Source organism: Ptychodera flava, chromosome 8 (genome assembly GCF_041260155.1).
Source record: "Ptychodera flava strain L36383 chromosome 8, AS_Pfla_20210202, whole genome shotgun sequence".
Classification (NCBI taxonomy): domain Eukaryota; kingdom Metazoa; phylum Hemichordata; class Enteropneusta; family Ptychoderidae; genus Ptychodera; species Ptychodera flava.
In genome coordinates, this window is record NC_091935.1 from 27,194,503 (window position 1) to 27,215,800 (window position 21,298).

Genomic DNA, 21,298 nt, shown 5'->3' on the forward strand with positions numbered 1-21,298 from the left:
TGGTCTTTCCATCTTTGATATGTTTTAAGGCAAGTTTTCTCAGAGAATCATCAAGTTCAGTAAGGTTGGGCGGCAACCAAACATTGATGATTTTGCATATTTGAGCGTTTTTTTTTTATTAAAGTTTCATTGGGGATATCAATACAAAATGTTTCAATACAAAATTTGGTTTTCATTTTCTTGACAAGTTGACATAACACTATGTAATTCTTACAGTGTTGTTACAGTTACTCCACACTTTGTGCTTGTTTGTTTGTTTGTTAATAACGGCATACATTTTGCTTGTCATGGACAAATTCACAGGCATAAAACATTAGTGACAGGATCTCAACTACAAAGCGTGTGTCTTGCATATAGGTCCTTTGAATATTTCAACTTTTTCATTGTGACATTTTTTTAACGCGATTATATTCCCATGTACGAATTCAAAACATCAGTGGAACATTGATAATCATGTCTTGAAATTGTTAAAAAGATTATTACAAGAATATGTCCAACATGAATTGTTACGCCCAAGAGAAACCTCACATCCAGACTACTTTTGAGTAAGATAGGGGTGATTACGTCTGCTTCCTCACTGATTGAGAAGAACCCCTAGTTCAAGTGAAATTGTCTATACAACTACTTAATTATGCACCCAGGATGAACTGTGAACATTGTCTTTCAAGCCTACACACCAAGCCTATGGACATCATAATTACAGCCACATTTACAAATATCGGTAATTTGTGAGAAACAAGGTACTGGTTAGTTGATTTTTTCCCCTTCAGTACTGCTAATTTATGACACCAGAACAACACGGACCATTGTCATAGAACTACTGTGTGAATGCATAAAATGTGCGACTCTCAAGAAATCGCATACATTATCTGCATTACGGAAAGTGACACCCGGTACCTTGTTGCACAGACACTGTCCAGATCAATTACATTGTTAACATTCATGTGTGTACATAACACAGGAATCAACAGATATATGGTTAACACAACTAGCCATGTCGATGCTGTTCCACCCTATGTAAGAATATTAAAAAAGTTCCATGGATCATGACTTCAAATCCTCTATTTCCCCTCTCTTTCCCGTCTATAAGTTAGTCCATGTTCTGAGGGAGTTGGTGTCCAGCCCCTACCTATCATCACGACTCACGATCAAAGTCACAGGGTTGCTGTTCTTAAGTATGGCCACCGCTTCTTGGTGGGCAATGTCGATGAAATCAGTTCCGTTGACCTCCAGGATCTTGTCTCCGGGATGGATCAGTCCAGCTGCGGGACCTTCCGGTTGTATTCTGGTGACAAATATACCCTGAGAAAAACAGAATGATGATGGGAATGATTAGGTGAGGCATCCAGAACTGTGCTCTCCAGAACTTGTGATAACTAGAGGGAATTTATGAGGACGAAGAGCATTATTAAGGAATTCATCACAGACACACTCTAGAATTCCTTGATCATAACGAATAAGAAAGCAGTAAACAATCAAATATCATCATTCCAAATGAATCATTATGAATACATATACATTCAGAAAGTATGATTTATGAAACTCGCTTCTGAAAAATTGTAAAATATCATCTTGATGGTCACGGCTTTTTCATATGGTCATTACAACAAAAGAAATTGTCAGATAGGATGGAGTACACAAGGATGGTGGACTATGTGAAGAAGCAAGAGAAGTATACTGTAGACTAGCTAAATGACAATGCGATGTATTTGTAAAGGTGAAATTTGTAAGAAACTGCATTCTGCATGATACAGTCCACAGACATATGGACTTACCATGTCATTGGGTCTGAATGGATTACCCTGTGATCCTATACCTCCAGCAATACTGAAACCTAAGCCTGGATTTTTGGATATTGTAAATTCCAGTGTTCTCTGCAATAGATAAAGAGTACAAATTGTCATTGTCAGATCACAAGATGTGACTGCATATTTAAATGAGCAACTGAGGACTTGGTGATGGAAAACACTACTACAGTCTACTGTTAACAACTGACATGATATGTCTTGTCATGATGTTGATATTATTACTGACTACTGCATACAGCATACATAGGCTGTATGAAAGAGCTGTTGATTAAAATGACTATACTACAATAGAGACAAGTTTCCATGTAAACAGAATCTGTGCACAAAGGTTGTGTCACAGGGGAAGGATAGCAGTATATAAGCAGATGGTACATCTCTAATGGGCAGGACTGAGCCAAATATTAAACACAAATGTGATATATGATATATATATACAATATATATATTTATCATACATGCTATGCCTGTATTGCCATTCTTCTATTGTTCAGACGGTACTGATATGAGCCCATATTTTAACTAGTGAAAATACGAATTATATTTTCACTGTAACCGAACTACTTACAGCGACGCGGACGCGTGACCTTCGCTGTATGCATGACCTTCGTTGGTATATGTACATATAAAACAGCTGAGCGAATAAGACAAATGACAATCCGAAACGTCATTATGATTATGGTCAAATTCTGTTGTTTGCAGTCACTTCATGGGCATTGCACTTAGGCACAAGTACAGTTGTACCAAAAACATACAAACAAACGTATTGAACATTTGTATAATTTGCCGACACCTGGCGGTGCACGGTGCAGTGTTTTCGTGTCGTCTACGCTGCTGAAGATTACACCATGGATGTATCATTACACGTAAAGATATCGGTTGACAGAGCATCATGATAGAATAGCATTACGACAAGTTTCCTGTTGATGAGCTTAAAGTATCTGGGCGGTGAATTACATCGTTTACAGTCGTAAATGAGCCAACCGCACTGAAAATACTCGCGACAGACAAGGTTGAAGGTGCACATGATATTTCCGATTTGTACCTGTCAGTTCACAGGTCATGATCCGAATGATCATGTCTGGTGGCACCGATGCGGTGCGGGTTTCAGATACAATGTGCCATCTAGGGAAAGTCAAACTTTCGCTTCGGTTGTTAAAGGAAGTTTAGTTCTATTTAGGCAAGCCAGGAAGGAAAATTTACGAGCAGACGACGGAAATACCTTTGAAATGTACTTTTATTCGTACAGCAACAAAATCACGAACGGGTTACGACACTAGAGCTTACAGTGTACTCACTTCATGTTTTCACTAATCCGCTTACTGAGATGGTAAATTCGGCATATTTGACGTCTGGGAACATGTATAATTCTTCGAGATAAACTGACTGGTACGGGTATTATATCTACTGTATGTGCATTCATAGATGTCGCAGAGCTGCTTGCTCTGTGCTCTCAGCTGTTCATACATGTCATACTCGACAAGAGTTTGAGCGCGCGAGTATTTTGACCCGATTTTGGCGGCCTCATAACTTTCACGCAGGGATGAGGTTATGTATTAAAACACGAAAACACACCCATTTTATGAACTCCCGCCTATGTTTTACATCCACCGTCATTTTAAACTAAAACTAAACCGTCATTTTAAAACTAAAACTAAATCTTCTTCAAATTGTGAAAACCTGTGTCGACATCGTAATATTTAAATTGATTGCTTTAAAAGTGCTCCATAAACCCTCCTTTGCAGTGGAATGGCCCAATAGCGGAATAATATCAAGAAGTGATACGGTTGTCATCACTCCTTAGCAACCAACTTTTTATAAGTACAGCCTGGAGGAAGCAAGGTCGTTTTCAAGTTGATTTCGTCGCTAATTTCGGAGCGTCTGTAGGAAAACAGTCATAACCAAAGCATGCATGTATGATAAAGGGGTTATTACACGAAGTTAGGGCGATACCGCGTCGTATTCTCGTGATGTGTCCGTATTTTGACTCGTTGCTGCGCAACTCGTCAAAATACGGACACATCACTCGAATACGACGCGGTATCGCCCAAACTTCGTGTAATAACCCCTAATTATATATATATATATATATATATATTATATATATATATATATATATATATATATATATATATATATATATATATATATATATATATATATATATATATATATATATATATATATATATATACCGGATTTTTCTGAGAGTATGCCCACTCGAAAAACCGCCCATGGGCGGTTATTTGGGGGTGGGCCGTTATTAAGAATTTTAAATTTCATCTCAACTTTTGTCTACGGCATTTCAACTTGACTCCCCTTGAAAAAATTTACCTACGCAAAGGTCAAAAAGTTTTATATAGCGTACAAAATAAAATAAGTTACACTTCTAAGATAATTACTTCGGCGATATATGTCCGTATCCCCCTATTTATGCTACTAAAATGCAGGTGGAATGATCCAGAAGAACGCAAAGTCAACGTTAGAGTTTGCCACACAATGCCGACAATGATTGACAGATGAAGCAGGAGCCAGGAATTTTCCATTCTGCACGATGGGGATCATGAAATAAAAAATACCGTCAATGACGCTGTACCTTCTCTAATGTGTGGCCAGGTCAGGTAATTGGTTGTTGGCATGGAGTTGTTGGTAAATAGTTGATGATGTAGGGGTATGAGGTGGGATATGGACCCAAAGAACCCAAAGATGATTAAATACATCAATTAAAAAAATTCTAAGCTACAGTATAAACTGCTTAAAGATAGTTCAATGTGGAAAAAAGTTAAACAATTCAGAAATAAGAATTAACAGTCCAAAATAGTAATGACGCACTTCCTTACTGACCTGAGTGCATGTGAAATACACAACCTGGCATCTGTAAATTAAATGTATACCAAGTGATCATTTCCAGTCACTTTTAACTGTTTTTAATGGATTTTCCAAAGAGTCCTGTGGAAATGATGAAAAACGCCTATCTGGTCTTGTGTTGTATATACTCATGGCTGATAATTGTCATAGTATTGAAAAAAAATTGAAAGTGAAGAAATTACTGTTTTTAATAGGCATATTTTCCTTGAAATACATGACCATGTAAAGAATATATGCTAAAAGTGTTTAAGAGTAAATTTCTTTTCAAAAAATAATTTAATTTGTGACCAAAGGATTTTTATTCTTTGAGTTTACAAATTCAAACATTGCAATTTGTTCAATCATCTTGTGCAGTGCAAAATTTATAAAATGACTGAAAAACAAAAAAAATTGGCAGAATTACAGTCTTTGTGATGTAAAATTATGGGTTGACATCACGATAACTGTTAATCTGTTTGAAGTACTAATATACTATAATTTAAAAAAGAAAAATTCATGCGGAAACGGTAAAATATATTGTCAGCAATGTAGTGTTAATTTTGACTTTACATCAAAATATGCCTTTGCTGGATACCAAATATATAGGGCGAAATATCAGCCATGTTCAGCAAAATCCACACAACAGCATTGATCCTTTTCTAATTTGATTTGATTTGCTTATGTTATCCTTGTATGACAGTCAGTACAATATGGAACTTGAACACAACACAGTGAATAAGTATGCTGTAAATGAAATGGTGTGGCTGCATCCACATGCAGCAATAGGAGTGCCTTTGTCTCTCACCCCTCATTTCCAACCTGTCCCATCCCTGAAAAAATAGTTTGGTCTTATATTTATAATGTTAATAATTTCTGTATTTGTTAAAATGTGCGCATCTCAAAAACTTTTGATCATAAACATTTCATTGTTTTTATAGCTGACAAATCAGTTAACCTGTTTATTTTGAATATTTGCGCATTTTTCCTCAGTATTTGACATTTTCTGAATACTTCTTATTCAGTTTGTCATTTTCTAAAAGTTTAAATGCTCCATTGTGTGGTCAAGCTTTCCACAAGCATCAAATGTGGTACTTCATATAGGAGGGTCTGCCTCTAGAGGGCGGGCATCATGAACACTCCTGTGTTTGTTGGTTAATTCCTCCACGTAAACTTCTGATTGTACTGTAAACATTGAACATGGCCGACGTCTGATTTTCCTGTCTAAAACTTTCACTCATTTTCGTTCATATGACTCTGAAACTCCAGGAAACGATTGGGAGAAAGGGTTATCTTGAAATGTTGAGGTACTCGCCGATATTTTGCAAAATTAAATGAGAAAAAATGCAAGGAAAATGCCGACAGGCTTACACAATGACAGTTTTTCAGACTCGGAGGCATATGATCATCTCTGCAGATTATGCAACAGGCCCAGATCACGTGAGGCCATGAGGGGGTATCCACGCAACTCAGTACCAAACACTAGCGCACACAGAGTGAGCAAACACAAAGTGAGTACCCCTAACGTCAGCTCAGTAGTCTGTAATAGATTGTAGTCAACTAAGAAACCTTGGAGAAAGGCTTAACACTGTGGCTATGCCGCTAAGTCCCTTTTGATTTTTGTCACAGCTCAAAATCGTTCTCCCACACCTCAACCTGAGCCATGAACACCCCCACCAGTTTATGATATGACCCATCACAATGGCATGACCTCAACGGATCTTGACAGACGGAAGTCTTGACAGACGGAAGTTCTTGACAGCAGCATATTGGTTTTCAACTCTAATACCTTCTCTGTCTATAAATAGACACGAGAAGGTAAAAAATAACTCTGTTTCATTATTTTTTTATTTAATGTACATCATTACTTTTCAGGTTTTTTCGCTTTGATACAAAAATCTGATGATTTTCTTCGCGTAAATTTGTTGCATTCACAAACGTAACAGTAGTAGTAATCCCTAGTAGAAATGGTATGATCCACAATTGTTTACGATTATTGACCTCTTTGCGTGCAACGAATGTGAAACACTGTATCTATTTTCACACGTTCGACTACTTTGATTAACTTGTCACACTTACAAACTAGGTCAACCTCAGAACACGTGCACACGTCAAAATCTGATCGATGATTTTCTTCGCTTAAATTTGAATGCGTTCGACAAACCATGGAGGGCGGTGACCTCTCAACTTCTAAACACAAACTAAGAGATTCATCGTGTGATATCGATGACCATCGTTCGTCTTATGGATATTCCCAGTCTCACAAAACTGAAACCAAACTTTTACTTTTGGGGGGGAAAAAGTTCAGTACTAGGATCTATGATTATTCGTGGCGCGCGGATGCTGGCCGTAATCTCTTAAGGCCGAGTTACACGAGGCAACTCGCCGAGCAACACGATGAGCAACGCGGTAGGCAACGCATCAAGCGACGCGACTGGAACAGTTACACGAGGCAACTCGTTAGGCAACTTGTCGCTAGTTTCCTTGCAAAAGATTACGGCGCGCATGCTTGAAGAGCGGACTGAGTTTCGTAGCGGCTCATTATCAAATCGGTTCTCTCTAGATCGTGGCAAACCGCAATATGACTCGACCACAGAAATAGTAATATTTCAAATCGTCGTATTAAAGGAAACTCCTACTAAATAATCTACAGATCGGATTAATGAGGATATTTTCGAAAAATCTTTAAGTTACTAAATGTGTCGTGATAATCAACATATAAAAACTCCAACTAAATAATTGTACAGCTAGAATTATTTCGAATATTCTTATAGAGACATGTTTGTCATGTCGAGATGGCTTCACGGGTATGCTTGATTGGTAACATAGGGTAAGGACAGAATTAACAGAAGCAGGGTGATGCGATTGAAATGTTAACTGGTTGCCTTGAAAATTGTGACTCTCCTCCAAACTTGCATACGAAATTGTGGCCTTCCTCTAAATTCATGAACCTCCCGTCTTGATTTTAATGCCAGAACATATATAAAAGTGATAATTATTATTTTCTAAGAATTATTAATAATTCAATATTAACGGGAAAATGGTATTCCCCCTCCGGGCCATAATGGACGAAAGAAAACTTTATAAAAGCCGAGTACACTATAGTGAAAAGTTTACTTGAGTCCATGATGGTCCTGGAGGGGGTACACTATTTTTGGTTAATAGTTTTGGCATTACCAGGGAATTTATAAAACATCTGAGGCCACAATACGAGACATTGGGATATTTTATCAGTAATTATCTTGGGAATAACGTCACAAATTCTCTGTACTGACAATGATGTGATTTAATTTTATCTAAAGATTAAAATTTTACGGCACAGTGAAACAGCAATAAGCTAAAATCATAATGAGAAATTTCAAAATCAAATTTTCCGCGACACTGTAAAAAGGCTATAGCTTGTGGTCATGAGGAGGGTGGTCACGCCGGCCGCGGCCTTGCATTGTAGAAACTTGAAAATTTGGCTATTGAAATGGTGTCATTTTGTGGCATTTTCGGTGCATTTCAGACATGTAAAAGCCATGAGTATTAGCTGTTCTGCGACACAAAAATGATGAATACTTAGTGACAGATCATGGTGCGATGCAACGGTGTAGTGTTTAGGGACGGGTGTCGTCAAATGCGTTCAATGACAGAAATATCGGTCACGTATCGATTAAAGCCCGTCCTGGAATATGCGTATCAGTCATCATTAATGCACCAAATAAGGACATAGTTTTTAAATAAATAAAAATATAACTTAGATATTTTTAGGTTAGCCAAAAGTTCTTATAACACATAACCCGAAGTGACAATCGTGTGAATGATGGCATATTTTATTCTAGGGAACTTTGAAATACGCTCCGAATAAAATTTGAATTAATAAAAATATATTAAGTTATTAAAATGCAAATTATCAGCTCATGGTTAAGATTAACGGGTACAAAATATTGTCGTACGATAGGTCATATGTTCATTATTCTAGCAATTTCAGCTTACCAGCGAGCGATCGTTGAATCGCACAGGCTACGAATCCATGAAGCATAGAATGCATCATGGAGGGCAAAGATGTCGGGCATCTTGAGCCTTCCAAGTTCGTAAGTTCCAAGCAATGTGAGTCTTTTTATTCTGTCAGGCCCATTATTCCATAAAAAAACTTGAAAATTACTTGATTGATCGGCTTCAAAAGTTCATCAAAAGCACCAAGAATTAACAATACGTAAAACAGTTTTAGAAGAGCTACTAATTAGATGATAGTGATTTTACCATACAGACTTAGCTTACGCTAAGTTTCAAAACGGTCTAAAGCCTTTCGATTTTTTTCCCTCCCAGTTAAATAGAAGTCTTAAACGGTCGTAACCAAAGTAAATCCCTAATAATTTTTTGATGAAGATTCCAATTTCAAACCAGCCGAAGTGTCGCGTCTATTTTTCCATAAACCGAGCCATAGTGCTTCGGATTTACTAACATTCAGTTGAAGGACAGACACTTGTCCAAAAATCTGAACCGTGTGAAATTCTGTGAAATTGGGAAAACGTTTCGCAATTTTGTTTATGGTTACTGCCATTTGTATCCTCTTTAGTAGTTATCCCTCCTCGTGGTGAGAATGACCTTGTGTATAGGCGCAAGCAAAATGACACTTGATACATTCGTCGTTTCGCAAAACATCTCGCAAATTGTCCGTTTTGGTGTACAATCTATTGGACCCTGGCATGTCTATATGTGCTCGTCGGTAAATTAGGGATGAAATAATTTCGATTAATTGATTTTTTTTTATGTATAGGCCTAAGAGGAAAATACTTATATCACGATGACGTGGCGACGCTCGAGCTTATATTAGTCAGAAAGTTTTACTTCCACATTGTCTTTCGTCAGGCTGATTGTATTCTCTGTGTCGTCCCGACCTGATCGATGCGTTCGATACGTGTAAATATCAGTCCATATATAAGGACAACGGAGAATATTGATGGCGCCTCAGGAGAAATTATCATTCAGCAGTTTATCTAATATTGAAAACTGGCCGATTGAAAACTGGCCGTATTGAAGCGGTTATTCACCAGTTTACCGAAGATTGAAGTAGAATTGATAGAGAGGGTGGATATTTTTTGGATTTGTCTATAGATTGATTGAATTATTGATTGGTTGATTTTTTTACAGTTTATAGTATATTTTCTGTTCGAGTTTTGTAAATTTATATGTGCTAACAAGTTACAATCGATGAGCGCAATCAGGATCACTGTTCTGCGCATGAGTAGATGTCAAAGGTTTCTTCAGGCGACGCGACGCGGTGTGTACACGGGGCAACTCGTCCAAGCGACGGGCGACGCGTCTCCTAAAAACCGACATGTCGGTTTTCCGGGCGACGTCGCCTGACCACCTCGGGCGACGCGACGATATCATACAAACGAAGCAACACGGCGGGCAACTCGCGTTGCCTGTCGTGTTGCTCGTCGCGTTGCTCAGCGAGTTGCCTCGTGTAACTCGGCCTTTAGTTTGTGTTCAGAAGTTGAGAGGTCACCGCCTACGTCACTGTAGTGACGTACATGTACTGCAGGGATCCTCGACCAACAGTTTTACGCTAGCAAAATGGCGGTTTCCGTGTAGTCATGTTGGGCAAACTTAGAAAAAAGGCGATATTTCAGTGAATTTTGAGCGGATTTCTGGTCTGGTGAGTCCCTAATAACCAAGCTGTCGATGAGTGTTGGCAATTTGTAATTTGGATGGAAAATTTTTCGAAATATCGTCGAGCAAACTTGCGCAAAGGGTGCTTGCGGCGGAACATGGACGCTAGTCTATGGAATATCACATAGCTGTGGTGGCGGGGTTAAAATCGTAAAAGTCAAAACCAGCCCGTAAAAGGCATGAATCCCGTCTGAAAACACCACAGCTATGGACCCACAGCTACATAGAAGTCGATCTGTTGAACACTAAACTCCAGAGTGTGCTGAGTGGGGGGCAAGACGTCGACCAGTGTAGCGATGACCTTGACAGCAGCGTAAGCAGTACAGACAGCGCAGAGGAGTTCGAATCGGCGATGACGGTTTTTTGTCGGACTCTGACGAGAGCGATTTCGAAGGATTTTAGTGGCGATATGCTAGTCATTGTGAGGAACACTTGTAGATTTTAGTCCTAGCTGTCATATTGTCTTCCGAAAAGTTAGCACAATGGGACCTTGTGTTGTCACGGTTGTGCGTTGATTATCCATGCGTTATTTTTACCCGACTCGTAATTTATTTTTCCATGTGTGATTTTATTTTCCAAAGAGATGTGTATAATTACTATTGCAATTTGTGTTGATATACAAATAAAAGAAATATTGATCGTATCTTGGGTTCAGTTTAGTTTTATGCGTGCGTGAATGAGTGCATGAGTGTCAGTTTATGTTATTGTATGATGCATCAGAAAATTGCAACATTGTGTCCTTTTTGTTGAAGATGGATCTGTTAGAATTTGTAGCGCACAATGACGAAAAGGAAAACAAAACTCGAGAGAAAAAAATGAGTGGATGTTTTGCAGCGTTCTACCGTCATTTATTTTTGGTTTGTGATCAACAGTGATAAAATAACTCATTTATTTTTTAGTTAATTGTCGGTAAATTTTTACCGAATTACGGCCCTGGGCTGTTATTTAGTACAGGTGTGAGCCAGACAAGGTAGCCATTTTCTGTTTAACAGCCCTGGGCGTACTCTCAGAAAAATCGGGTATATATATATATATATATAATATATATATATATATATTATATATATATATATATATATATATATATATATATATATATATATATATATATATATATATATATATATATATATATATATATATATATATATATATAAAGCAGATGGTATATCTCTAATGGGCAGGACTGAGTCACATATTAAACATGATATGACATAGGTTACATGTAGCAAAAAGACCCTATTAAACATGCAGTACTTATCAAGCTGTTGAGAAATAATTAGCCTAACAGCTTTTTAATGGATTTTTTTTTGTTACTTACACAGTGGCTCAGTTTAGATGACATTCTGGGTGACTGCCTTGGAGAGCTCCTGGGTGACATCCTGGGACTCAAATCTCCCACCAGTGGCTGTGGTCGTACTGGTGTAGTACGCATTGGTGGTGATGGCGCCATTCTCCTGCTGGCCCTGGGACTCCCTTCACCTGTGTGACAAACCATGTAAAAGCAGAGTTTAAGTGTGAATGATTTAATAAAAAAAGAACTCAAGGGTAAAACAAGAGAAAGGACACTTTTGTAAGGCATTACTGGGTGATTGAAATCTGTCAAGGAAACCATACCTGTATATGACTGTTGGTTTCTACCATACAATGATGGCTGAGGAGAGGAACTGAACACGTCGTCACTGCCTGGTTCACTGCTACCATCAACAGCCTATTAGAGATAAAAATCAAATGTTAGAATTCATCCTGTCATGTCTCCAGAGAAGCTAACGATGATGGCACTGTGGATGCAAGCGGGAGAACATAAACAAGCTGTGTATAAGTACTGTAGAGAATTACAGCAGAGAGGACAAGCCAGAGTGGGAAACCAACAGAAATGTTGCAGAAGTAAAGTTAAAGTAGCTGCAGCTTTACAGATTCTAGGTTACGCTACTTTATCTTACATGCATAAGTTACACTGTTAAGGAAGAGTTAATACTGATCAAGGGCTTTTTGAAGTTAAAAATTGAACAAGAACCATGAACTACTAATAATGTGTACATTAGTATTCATAATTGTGTCTTTACTCTTTAGTCTAGGACATTATGCAAGGGCTTTTAAAAAACCTTTTGTTTATATGTGCACTACAATTTACGAATGAAATGTAAAAAATCTGAGCAAACTATCACAAGCTTTACGTGGTACATTTATACATAAACAGTTGAAAGCTTTTGACTTACATCTAGCAAATGTCTTTGCTTCATCATTCTTAGTCTGAGATCATTCTTATACGCCTGTGCTTCCTGCATCCTAGATGGTGAAGCCAGTCTTGGATCCTCCTGTTCAACATTATAATTTGACTTTTAGATTTTCAGAGCAGCTGATTGGCTATTCCATTCAACACGGATGGCCGTAATTAGTATTAATTTCTTTTTTTTTTTTTTGTTTCTTGCTTTATTGCTCTATTCCAGTCAACAGCAACAGACACATATAGACATAAAAACGGTCATCCCTGGTAGATTTCTACAGCAAAAATACTGGACCCAATTGTCCAAAGTGTAGTGATTTCATTGTCTTAGGATACCACAATGGTATACCTATTAAATAGAAATATGCCACTTTTGATGGCTTTGAATTGTAAATTTGACTCTGTACATCCGACTGATCTATGAAATTGCTAATTATGAAGGTCTAAATTAGTACAGAAAGTTAACTCTTAAATGTACCAGTTATGTTCATGCAGGAAGAACGACCCATCAAAGTACGAGTTAATGTAAATACCGAGTTGTAGTCAACAACAAGTATCCTTTGTTAGAAGAAATGGTCATTAACCTTGTTCATACAACAATTTGCCGAATATTCCAAGTTCACTGACAATTCAAAAAAAAATTCTCAGAGACAAGGTGAAGTATAGTACTTACTCGATGTGCATATTCATTATCACTTGCAAATTTTTTCTTTTCTACATGGGTCAGCAACTGTTCTCTCCAGTCACCGGGTGAGTTGTTGGGTCTTGATTTCATAACTTGTTCGTAATTGGGTATCTGTGGTTGGCCGTTGTTGTCTCGTCTCCTGGCCAACGGCGACTCAGGCTGCGGACTCCTTGTTCTCATTTTCACATTATCAAGCCTGTTCAGAATCTGTCCGTAGTTCCGGATGGGACTTCCATGCTGGGGTGAATTCCTGGCATTGGGTAAATGATGTCCGTTTCTTGGTCCTCTGTATCCTGGCCTTTCCCTGTCACTCGAGTAGCCCGAGGGCCTCTCCCGATCGCTGTAGTAACCAGATCTCCCTTCCCTGTCACTGAAGTAACCTGTCGGGCTCTCCTTTTCGCTAAAGTAGCCTGACCTATCACCATGGTAACCATTCCTGTCTCTCTCATTGTAGTACATAATCCTTTCCCGATCACTGGCATAACCTGATTTTTCTCTGTCGCTATAGTAACCAGATCGTTCCCAATCACTATTATAGCCTCGTTCTCTATCACTGAAATACCCAGTCCGATCTCTTTCAATGTACCCGGGCTGTCTGGGCGAATGCCTGGACCTTTCCCAGTCACTTCCATACCCAGATCTGGAGTCACTGGCATACCCTGACATTTTATTCCTTGGAGAGTTTCTCTTGCCCTCCATGGAACTATAATAGCTTGGAGGAGGGGGAAACTGCTTCACTCCAAGTTTCCTGTCCGGGTAGTTTGGTAGAGGTCTGTCTTTGAGATACGTCTCTGCATAGCTATTGACTTGGAAATCCGGACTGTCTGGACTTTTGGCATCACTACCTGGAATAGTCCTCTCCAGTGTACTAGTTCTGGAATTGCCTTCCTGATTTGTCATCATAGTCCTGTAATTGTTTTCTGGAGAGATGGAATCAATTTTTTTCTCGTGTTGTACTTTGTCGTTTGAATGGACATTTCTATTCACAATGTCTAACGTTTGAGGTCTCTCTGGCAAATCGTCGCGCTGAGAGTCCTTGAGTTCTGTGTTGAGAATCTTTTGCGAGGAAGATGACAATGGGGAATCTTTCTCCCTCTTTGGAGATTCCAGTCTCTTGGCAATTGTCTCCTCGTAACTGGGCAACACACGAGTTGGACTCCTGTTTGGAGGGAGAGTGCTTGGCACGGCTTTGCCCGGAGCCCTCATGGGACTCCCTGTTTGAGGTAATGTTGAAGGCACGTTTTCTTCGTTGAGGGGCGAGGTTTTTGCGGGGCTTCCGTTTGGCGGTGGTAGTACCTTTGATGGACTGGTTTGTTGGTTTGATGAGGCACCATCCGGCACACTTCGCACCGGGCAACCATCTGGCATCGTTCTGACCGGGCTGCTGTCCATGGGTGATGTGGAAGTCAGCGGTGACCTTTCACCTGGACTTCCCTTCCCACTGTCGGGGCTGGGACTGTCCCGTGGTGGGGCCGCTGTCACAATGGGCTCCTTAGGTGCCACCATGACGTCTTCCTGGGACTCTTGTCGCTTATTTTCAATACTATTCACCATCTGCACCAAACACATAAAAAAAATATGCAGTGAGACACTCATCCATTTTCTGTCTTGAGATATCCTTGTTATAATCATGAAATTTCTTTTGTCAGTTCTATTTAAAACTATAATTGGATTGGTTCAAATTTTTTGAATTATGATAAAGAAAGAGCAAAGAGGTTATCATAAAAATTTGCTCCACATCCATCGTACTATCAAGCTATCTTTGATGTGTGTATGGATGACTGACATGAGAAGTCTTGACATTTGACCTTGTTTTGAAAATAATGTCTTCAGAGGGAAGACACATACCAAATGGTAAACATACCAATGCTGTGATAACTTCCATTTGCCCTTTCACGATTAAAAAATTGACAGATTATCTAATTGTTTTATTCGGTAAATATGGATATCTACAAAAGGAATTGGGGTAAATGGGTCAAAGCACTATTTTTGAGCTTAAAAAGACAAGACTCTTACAGCATTAGGTTTTCTGGTTGGTGAAGAATTAGAACTGCTTGGTAGACTTCTTGAAGGAGATGAATCACTTTCTCCATCAGTGCCGGTGCTGTCCCTAGAGTTCCTTCGTATTCTGGCCTTGTCTTTGGCACGTTTCTCCTGGAAAAACGAAATTGTACACTGTAATTCAAACTGACACATCTTTGTCTTAAAGTAGGGAAGTTGAAATGGAAGACAAGGCACATTTTAGTTACAATTGATCTCCTTTGATACCTAAAGGCTTAAGCGGTAACTTTTGACGATTTTTTTTTCACTATTTTTCTTTGTAATGTCAACTAGTTTCTCGTCCTACTCCCTAAACCATGTTGGCATAGACAGTATTCAGCTTGTCAACTTAACATGCACATGGGTAGACTGCACTGTTATTGTTGACAAGTGAACTCTGGTCCTGACAACCGTAGCATTCAAATGTAAACAATAACAGTGCACTCTACACAAGAAGACGCTGTGTTGCCAAGGTATATACATGTAGTTGGTGTTTCAACATGGTCTAGAGATTAGAATAAGAACTTGCGATTTTACATTGAAAACAAAGTTTTTAAAAGTTACAACCAGCCCTTGAAATGGCCACACATCTCAATTTTCTTTTTTGATTGGTTCCCATATGCAGGAGTAAGTTTTTACTGGTCGTTGAGAGTCACAGAATACTCATTACAAACATGGCATTTAACTGCAAGCTATAACATCAAGACTATTTGGTTGGTTCCTGAAAGTCACGCTATCTCACCTGTGGCAGATTGATTGTGATTGGCTTAGTTACTGCAGGTACTGGCATGGAATATACAGAACACATTGCATTGATTTTGTTGAAAATTGCGTGCTAAGCTCAGACATCAATGCATACTTAGCGCAGACATCTTATCATCCATCAGACAGCACCCCACTGTGTAACTTACCACCTCTTAGCAATGACACAGTCATCAGAAAACAGATTTACTTTTGTATGCACAGAATGTGAATCAACCAACATTTGAAACACCTACAGTCACAGACAACTGTGTACAATTTCAACACTCACTTTGTCAGCTTTGTACAGGTAATGTCTGTCGTGTAGTGGAGATGATGGTTTGCCAGGTTTCGTCACTTTGGCTTCCCGAATTTTGATGTCTGGTCCCAGTGACATTTCATGTGAGCCGAGCTTGCGAGACTGCAAGAGAAAATGAAATAATGATGTAATCCTGCCATGATCATAGATGAAATTAAACCCTAAATAAGAAATGAATATTTTAGTTTTCAGAGAGAGGAGAGAGAGTGTGAGAGAGAGAGAGTGTGTGCGTGAAACAGAGCGAGAGAGAGAGAGAGAGAGAGAGAGAGAGAGAGAGAGAGAGAGAGAGAGAGAGAGTGTGTGTGTGCGTGAAACAGAGCGAGAGAGAGAGAGAGAGAGAGAGAGAGAGAGAGAGAGAGTGTGTGCGTGAACAGAGCGAGAGAGAGAGAGAGAGAGAGAGAGAGAGAGAGAGAGAGAGAGAGAGAGAGAGAGAGAGAGAGAGGAAAGAGAGAGAGAGAGAGGGGAGAAGGAGGGAGGAAGAGAGAGGGTGTGAGGGAGCATGAACTTACATCATTTGGATAGCCGTCTGAACTGTTTGCTGTGTCCCTGATGTCACCGTTAGCTTGTGGCACATGTTTCTTGGTTTTGTAGGCCTCTTTCGGATATGGAGTTGGGGTTCTCTTGAATGAACGCTGAGATGAAGACAAATAGGCCGTAAATGATGTCAACGTTAAAACATTTCAAACAGACATTTCTCATATTGATGGAGAACAACTACTTTCAAAGTACACCTATACATCACTATTCTCATTTCTTTTGAAATATTGCTTCATCATTTATTTCCTTTTTTGTTCATTTATTGGGAATCTTGTAGGAATATTTCTGTTGATGTCAGTGAATTTATGACAATGCATGAACTGTGCATGATGCAGCAAGATGGCTGACACTGTTCAGAGCTACATCTTCATATTGACACTGATTTGCAATATTCAGGTATTTTATACTTAAATTCTGAGGCTAAAGATTATTTTGTGAATGTGTGAAGATAAATATGTAATTTTGAAAGAAAACAATTTGAGCTTTCACAATTTTTGAAAATTTGGTGTCACTCTCATGACATCTGAAGACACACAGACAAAGAAAGATACACACATACTTGTACACCTTCTCACAAACACAGAGATGTACACCTTCCAAACATTTATCACTAATATTCACAATCTTATGCAAATTGACTATTGTCATGACCTCTAAATGACCCTTCATCCTGGTATTTTTGTCGGTGTGAATCTGCAGTCTTGATTCGGCATTCTATGAAAGCCAAGCACATTAAATGAATTCTGTGCAAAAAGCTGCATTTAATTACAAGCAAAATTTTCAGTTTTCATCTTGAAGTTCTGATTTTTGAATAATGCATACCATGAAAGAATCCCAGGATGTACAGGCATATAGGAGGTCAATAAAAGTGGTCAATAAATTTTAGGCAATCTTGAAATCAGTCTGAAACGTTAATATTTGTTGTAATCTGACCACATATGTGTCACTAGGTCCCTGTGTGTTATCATAGTTCTGACTGCTTTACAATCTCAAGGTCAAAAATAAATCTTGTATGAAGAGTAGTCTTGCTGTCTAAATGCAAAGTGCTCATGGAAAAACATCATGGAAGGGCATGTGCAATTTTCCATTGAAAGCATTTAAAAATTGTTCTTCTTGGTGCAACTGCAGAGCTAAGTTTATGAAATCCAAATCAATGAAATGAAATGAAAATGGTTTCTCCCATACTTACGTGTCACCGCGGCGATGAAAATCGAGCGTGAGTGTTCCACCAAACTTGTTAACGTACAGTAGTGGATGTGTTAGGCTATCATGCACTATACTGTTAGTGACATTGTGTAAGATCATTTTTTTTGTGAGTGAATTCAGTTCATCAAGAGTGACTGGCTTTGTAAACAAGTTAGGGTATAACTGTCATTTTTTGGGGGTGACCAGAATAGACGGTAAATTCAAAATTCACTACTCCACAGTGTCAAGCGTTAGTGAGAAGTGAATATATAACTGATTGAGGAGTGTAAAAGAATAATTTTTCTACAGCAAGTACAATTAGAATTGACATTCTTGTGTTAATTAATGCGTTGCTACTGCCTCTTGCAAGAATATTAATAAGACTGCCTAGGAATCACTGTTGCCAAGCAAAATACTGTTGCTAAGGAAGTGATGTCAGTAAGCCTGTGTTAGCATATCCACTGATGTACGTCAGCAAGGTGATTGGTGGAACTTTCCACATGTAACTGTCTTACTTACATTGTTTTTGCTACGACCCACCTCGGAGTCTGACTCTTTGACGTCGAATGCAATCTGTGTCTTGGTAAGTCTTTCTTCCTCCCACTGCGACGCATGGAAACTGTCACCGTCACTGTAGTACAGCTCTGTTTCAAAATATTGTGAGGACACAAAATTTACGGTGTAAATTCATGGCAGTCACATGACAAGGTCATTAACATAAACTTTTTTATTTTCAAATTGACAAAAAATTACTTTCTTAGCTGTTAAGAAGCTAAGTGGATAAAAAGTGTTTCAAGATATGAAATGAATATTCATCAGATGAAAAGCATTGCAAAGGTCTAGCCTCTCCTCTAATCAGTATTATTTAACAGACGCACACGCAAGCTTCCACTTCTATCAGTTAATTATTGAAATTTTCAGCAAACCGTTCATTCACTCACGTTCAAAATACTGTTTCTGACCAACAAATTCATTTCTTATCATGCTTTACCAAGAGAGAAAAAAAGCACCATGGCAACGTACCGTCATCTGGAAGTTTTGGTTGCTGTGGAAACATGAAACAGGTCAGCACTCTGTGTCGGTACGACTCATCCCAGTCAGTCTGGAGAGGTATAAGTGGTTTGGACTGCAAATAAATCAAAAACAAAACATTTAATGAAATAAACAAAAATTTCTACATATCAAACACTGTTTCCTCTGATGATTATGAAAAATCAAGTGAAGGACCATCCATACTATTGAAAACAATGGGAATGTACCAATGTCTGGTGATGAAAGGGTTGAGACCCAACATCATGGAACCCTCTAACCATCATGGTTTGACCCACATTTACCGTTGTCAATGGTGATTGTGGACTCTTTTACTGGAGGGGAGGGGGGTGGGGGGGGGTTTAACAGGTTAAAAAAATATTTCCATAAATTTACATACTACAACACAACAAAAACTGCATATGATTACATATCTTCTGATTCACTGATCGGCAGATATGAGTTTTGCTTTTATCATTTAAATTATCACATCTAAGTACTGCCATTTAAGTTTTGCAAGATTCCTTTGGTGAAACACCAGTGCTATTCACCACCAATATTAGAGAAGTCATACTATCTTACTATATTAACTTTGTTACTTCATCCCTGATTGGCTCATTGAACGTAAACTGTGATCTTGCTGCCTCCTGAGATGGAGCCTTACACAGCCCAACAATCTTACCTGGTTGTCTGAAAGCCATAAAGCCTGTAAATTCTTCAATTTGGTAAAACTGAACGGGAGATACTTGAGTCTGTTATTGCTAAGGTTCACAACGGTCAAGTGATGGATCCTGCCCAACTCGTCTGGCAGCAGTTCAATTCTGTTTCCTCGTAGTGACAGAAGACGGATGTTAGAACAGCTACCGAGCTGCCGTGCAAAATGAAAGTCAGAAGTCAAACATAGAACAGACATGTGAGAATGAAGTAAGAAAGTAAACTGCTTTTAGGTAGTTACCTATATGAAAGCATATGACATTGTTTACTATTGTGAACACCATCCAAATTTATGATTTCACTAAGTTCTGTACAAATTTATAAATCTGTTCATGCAGTGCATCAGTGTGTGCCCTCTGGAGTGCATGTCCTCTAGCTTGACACATTTCTGAACTCTTTGGATCAACTAACTTAAAGGAATTTGGGGAAATTTCTTTGCATCAACACTACACCAGTATTTGTCATAAATAACATTTTCTTGAATTGAGGAGAACTTTCTTATTAAAGTCTAAAATCAGTGGCAAATCACTAAAGCTTAATATGCACCGTGCAGTGCTGACATGTAACTTTCAGCATCATGGCAAATTTCTAGTTTCAGTACACAGAAATTTTAATGAAATTGTGTCAAATAAGTGTCTAAGTAGGGATGCAGATTTTATTGGCAGGGTCAAATAACAAGTCCAAACTCCAATACACATTGGTAGTCACAGTTCTTTCCTGTCTTGTCCTGTCTCATCACCCATGGCAACGTGGGTTCCTGAGCACGCTCAGTGAAAGTAAACCTTTGACACGTGTAGATATTTTGACCCTTACCTCAGACGGAAGATCCAGAAGGAAATTATCATCAACGTTGAGATTCCTCATATTTCTGAGCAATCCTATACTGGGTGGCAACTCCTCCAAGTCATTCATATTGAGTATGAGTTCCTCCATGGAGGTCAGACCTCCGATAGTGTGTGGCAGCTGAAACAACTGGTTGTCATCCACTTTCAATGTCGATAGTTTATCCAGCTTCCCTGAGGTGAGGAAAAACGTGGAAAATGTAAATGATGATGTCGGTGTGGATAGGATACCCAGACTTTTACAATTCTTGGTTTTGTATCTCTTCCTAAACGTAATCAATTAACACTATACAAGGTATTCCCCTTACTTGTTCAAGCAAAATGCATAAATTTTTCGTGACATTTTTATCATAACGAAGTATACAATCAACAGAAGCTGTTTCTATCACCTTCAATCTGGTGGTATTTCACTGGATACAACTGGCTAAGTGATGTTAAAGCTGTAGGCTAAACCACCAAATTTTGAAAATTTTAATAATCAGAGTCAATTTTGAATAGCATATTTCTCATCACAAAGTGTGGCAACTTCCACACATCCTTTCTCATTACATATAATGTTTATTCGGTAATATAGGCCACCGGCCTTTCTTACAATTCTTGTAAAAATAATACAGACAAACTTAGGGGCAGTTATACATTATTGCTCGTGGATAATAAAATTTCTCTTCG

At 38.6% G+C, this 21,298-nt stretch overlaps 1 protein-coding gene across 4 annotated transcripts in view; it reads right to left on the minus strand.

Annotated features, from left to right (window-relative positions):
• Positions 1-59: 59 nt before the first annotated feature.
• The window catches only part of LOC139138930 (leucine-rich repeat-containing protein 7-like), a 163,547-nt gene continuing 142,308 nt past the window's right edge, over positions 60-21,298 (minus strand). For 2 of the 4 annotated variants that reach the window (XM_070707552.1, XM_070707551.1), the window contains exons 10-22: positions 20,601-20,803; positions 19,756-19,941; positions 19,068-19,170; positions 18,564-18,688; positions 16,832-16,954; positions 16,296-16,424; positions 15,239-15,376; positions 13,211-14,776; positions 12,530-12,628; positions 11,928-12,021; positions 11,632-11,792; positions 1,776-1,874; positions 60-1,302 (exon numbers count right to left, since the gene is read on the minus strand). In XM_070707552.1, the coding sequence (XP_070563653.1) occupies positions 1,126-1,302; positions 1,776-1,874; positions 11,632-11,792; positions 11,928-12,021; positions 12,530-12,628; positions 13,211-14,776; positions 15,239-15,376; positions 16,296-16,424; positions 16,832-16,954; positions 18,564-18,688; positions 19,068-19,170; positions 19,756-19,941; positions 20,601-20,803 (3,203 nt within the window). In that variant the 3' untranslated portion in view covers positions 60-1,125. The remainder of the gene's footprint in view (positions 1,303-1,775; positions 1,875-11,631; positions 11,793-11,927; positions 12,022-12,529; positions 12,629-13,210; positions 14,777-15,238; positions 15,377-16,295; positions 16,425-16,831; positions 16,955-18,563; positions 18,689-19,067; positions 19,171-19,755; positions 19,942-20,600; positions 20,804-21,298) is intronic. The other 2 variants (XM_070707550.1, XM_070707553.1) reach the window with 2 other exon arrangements.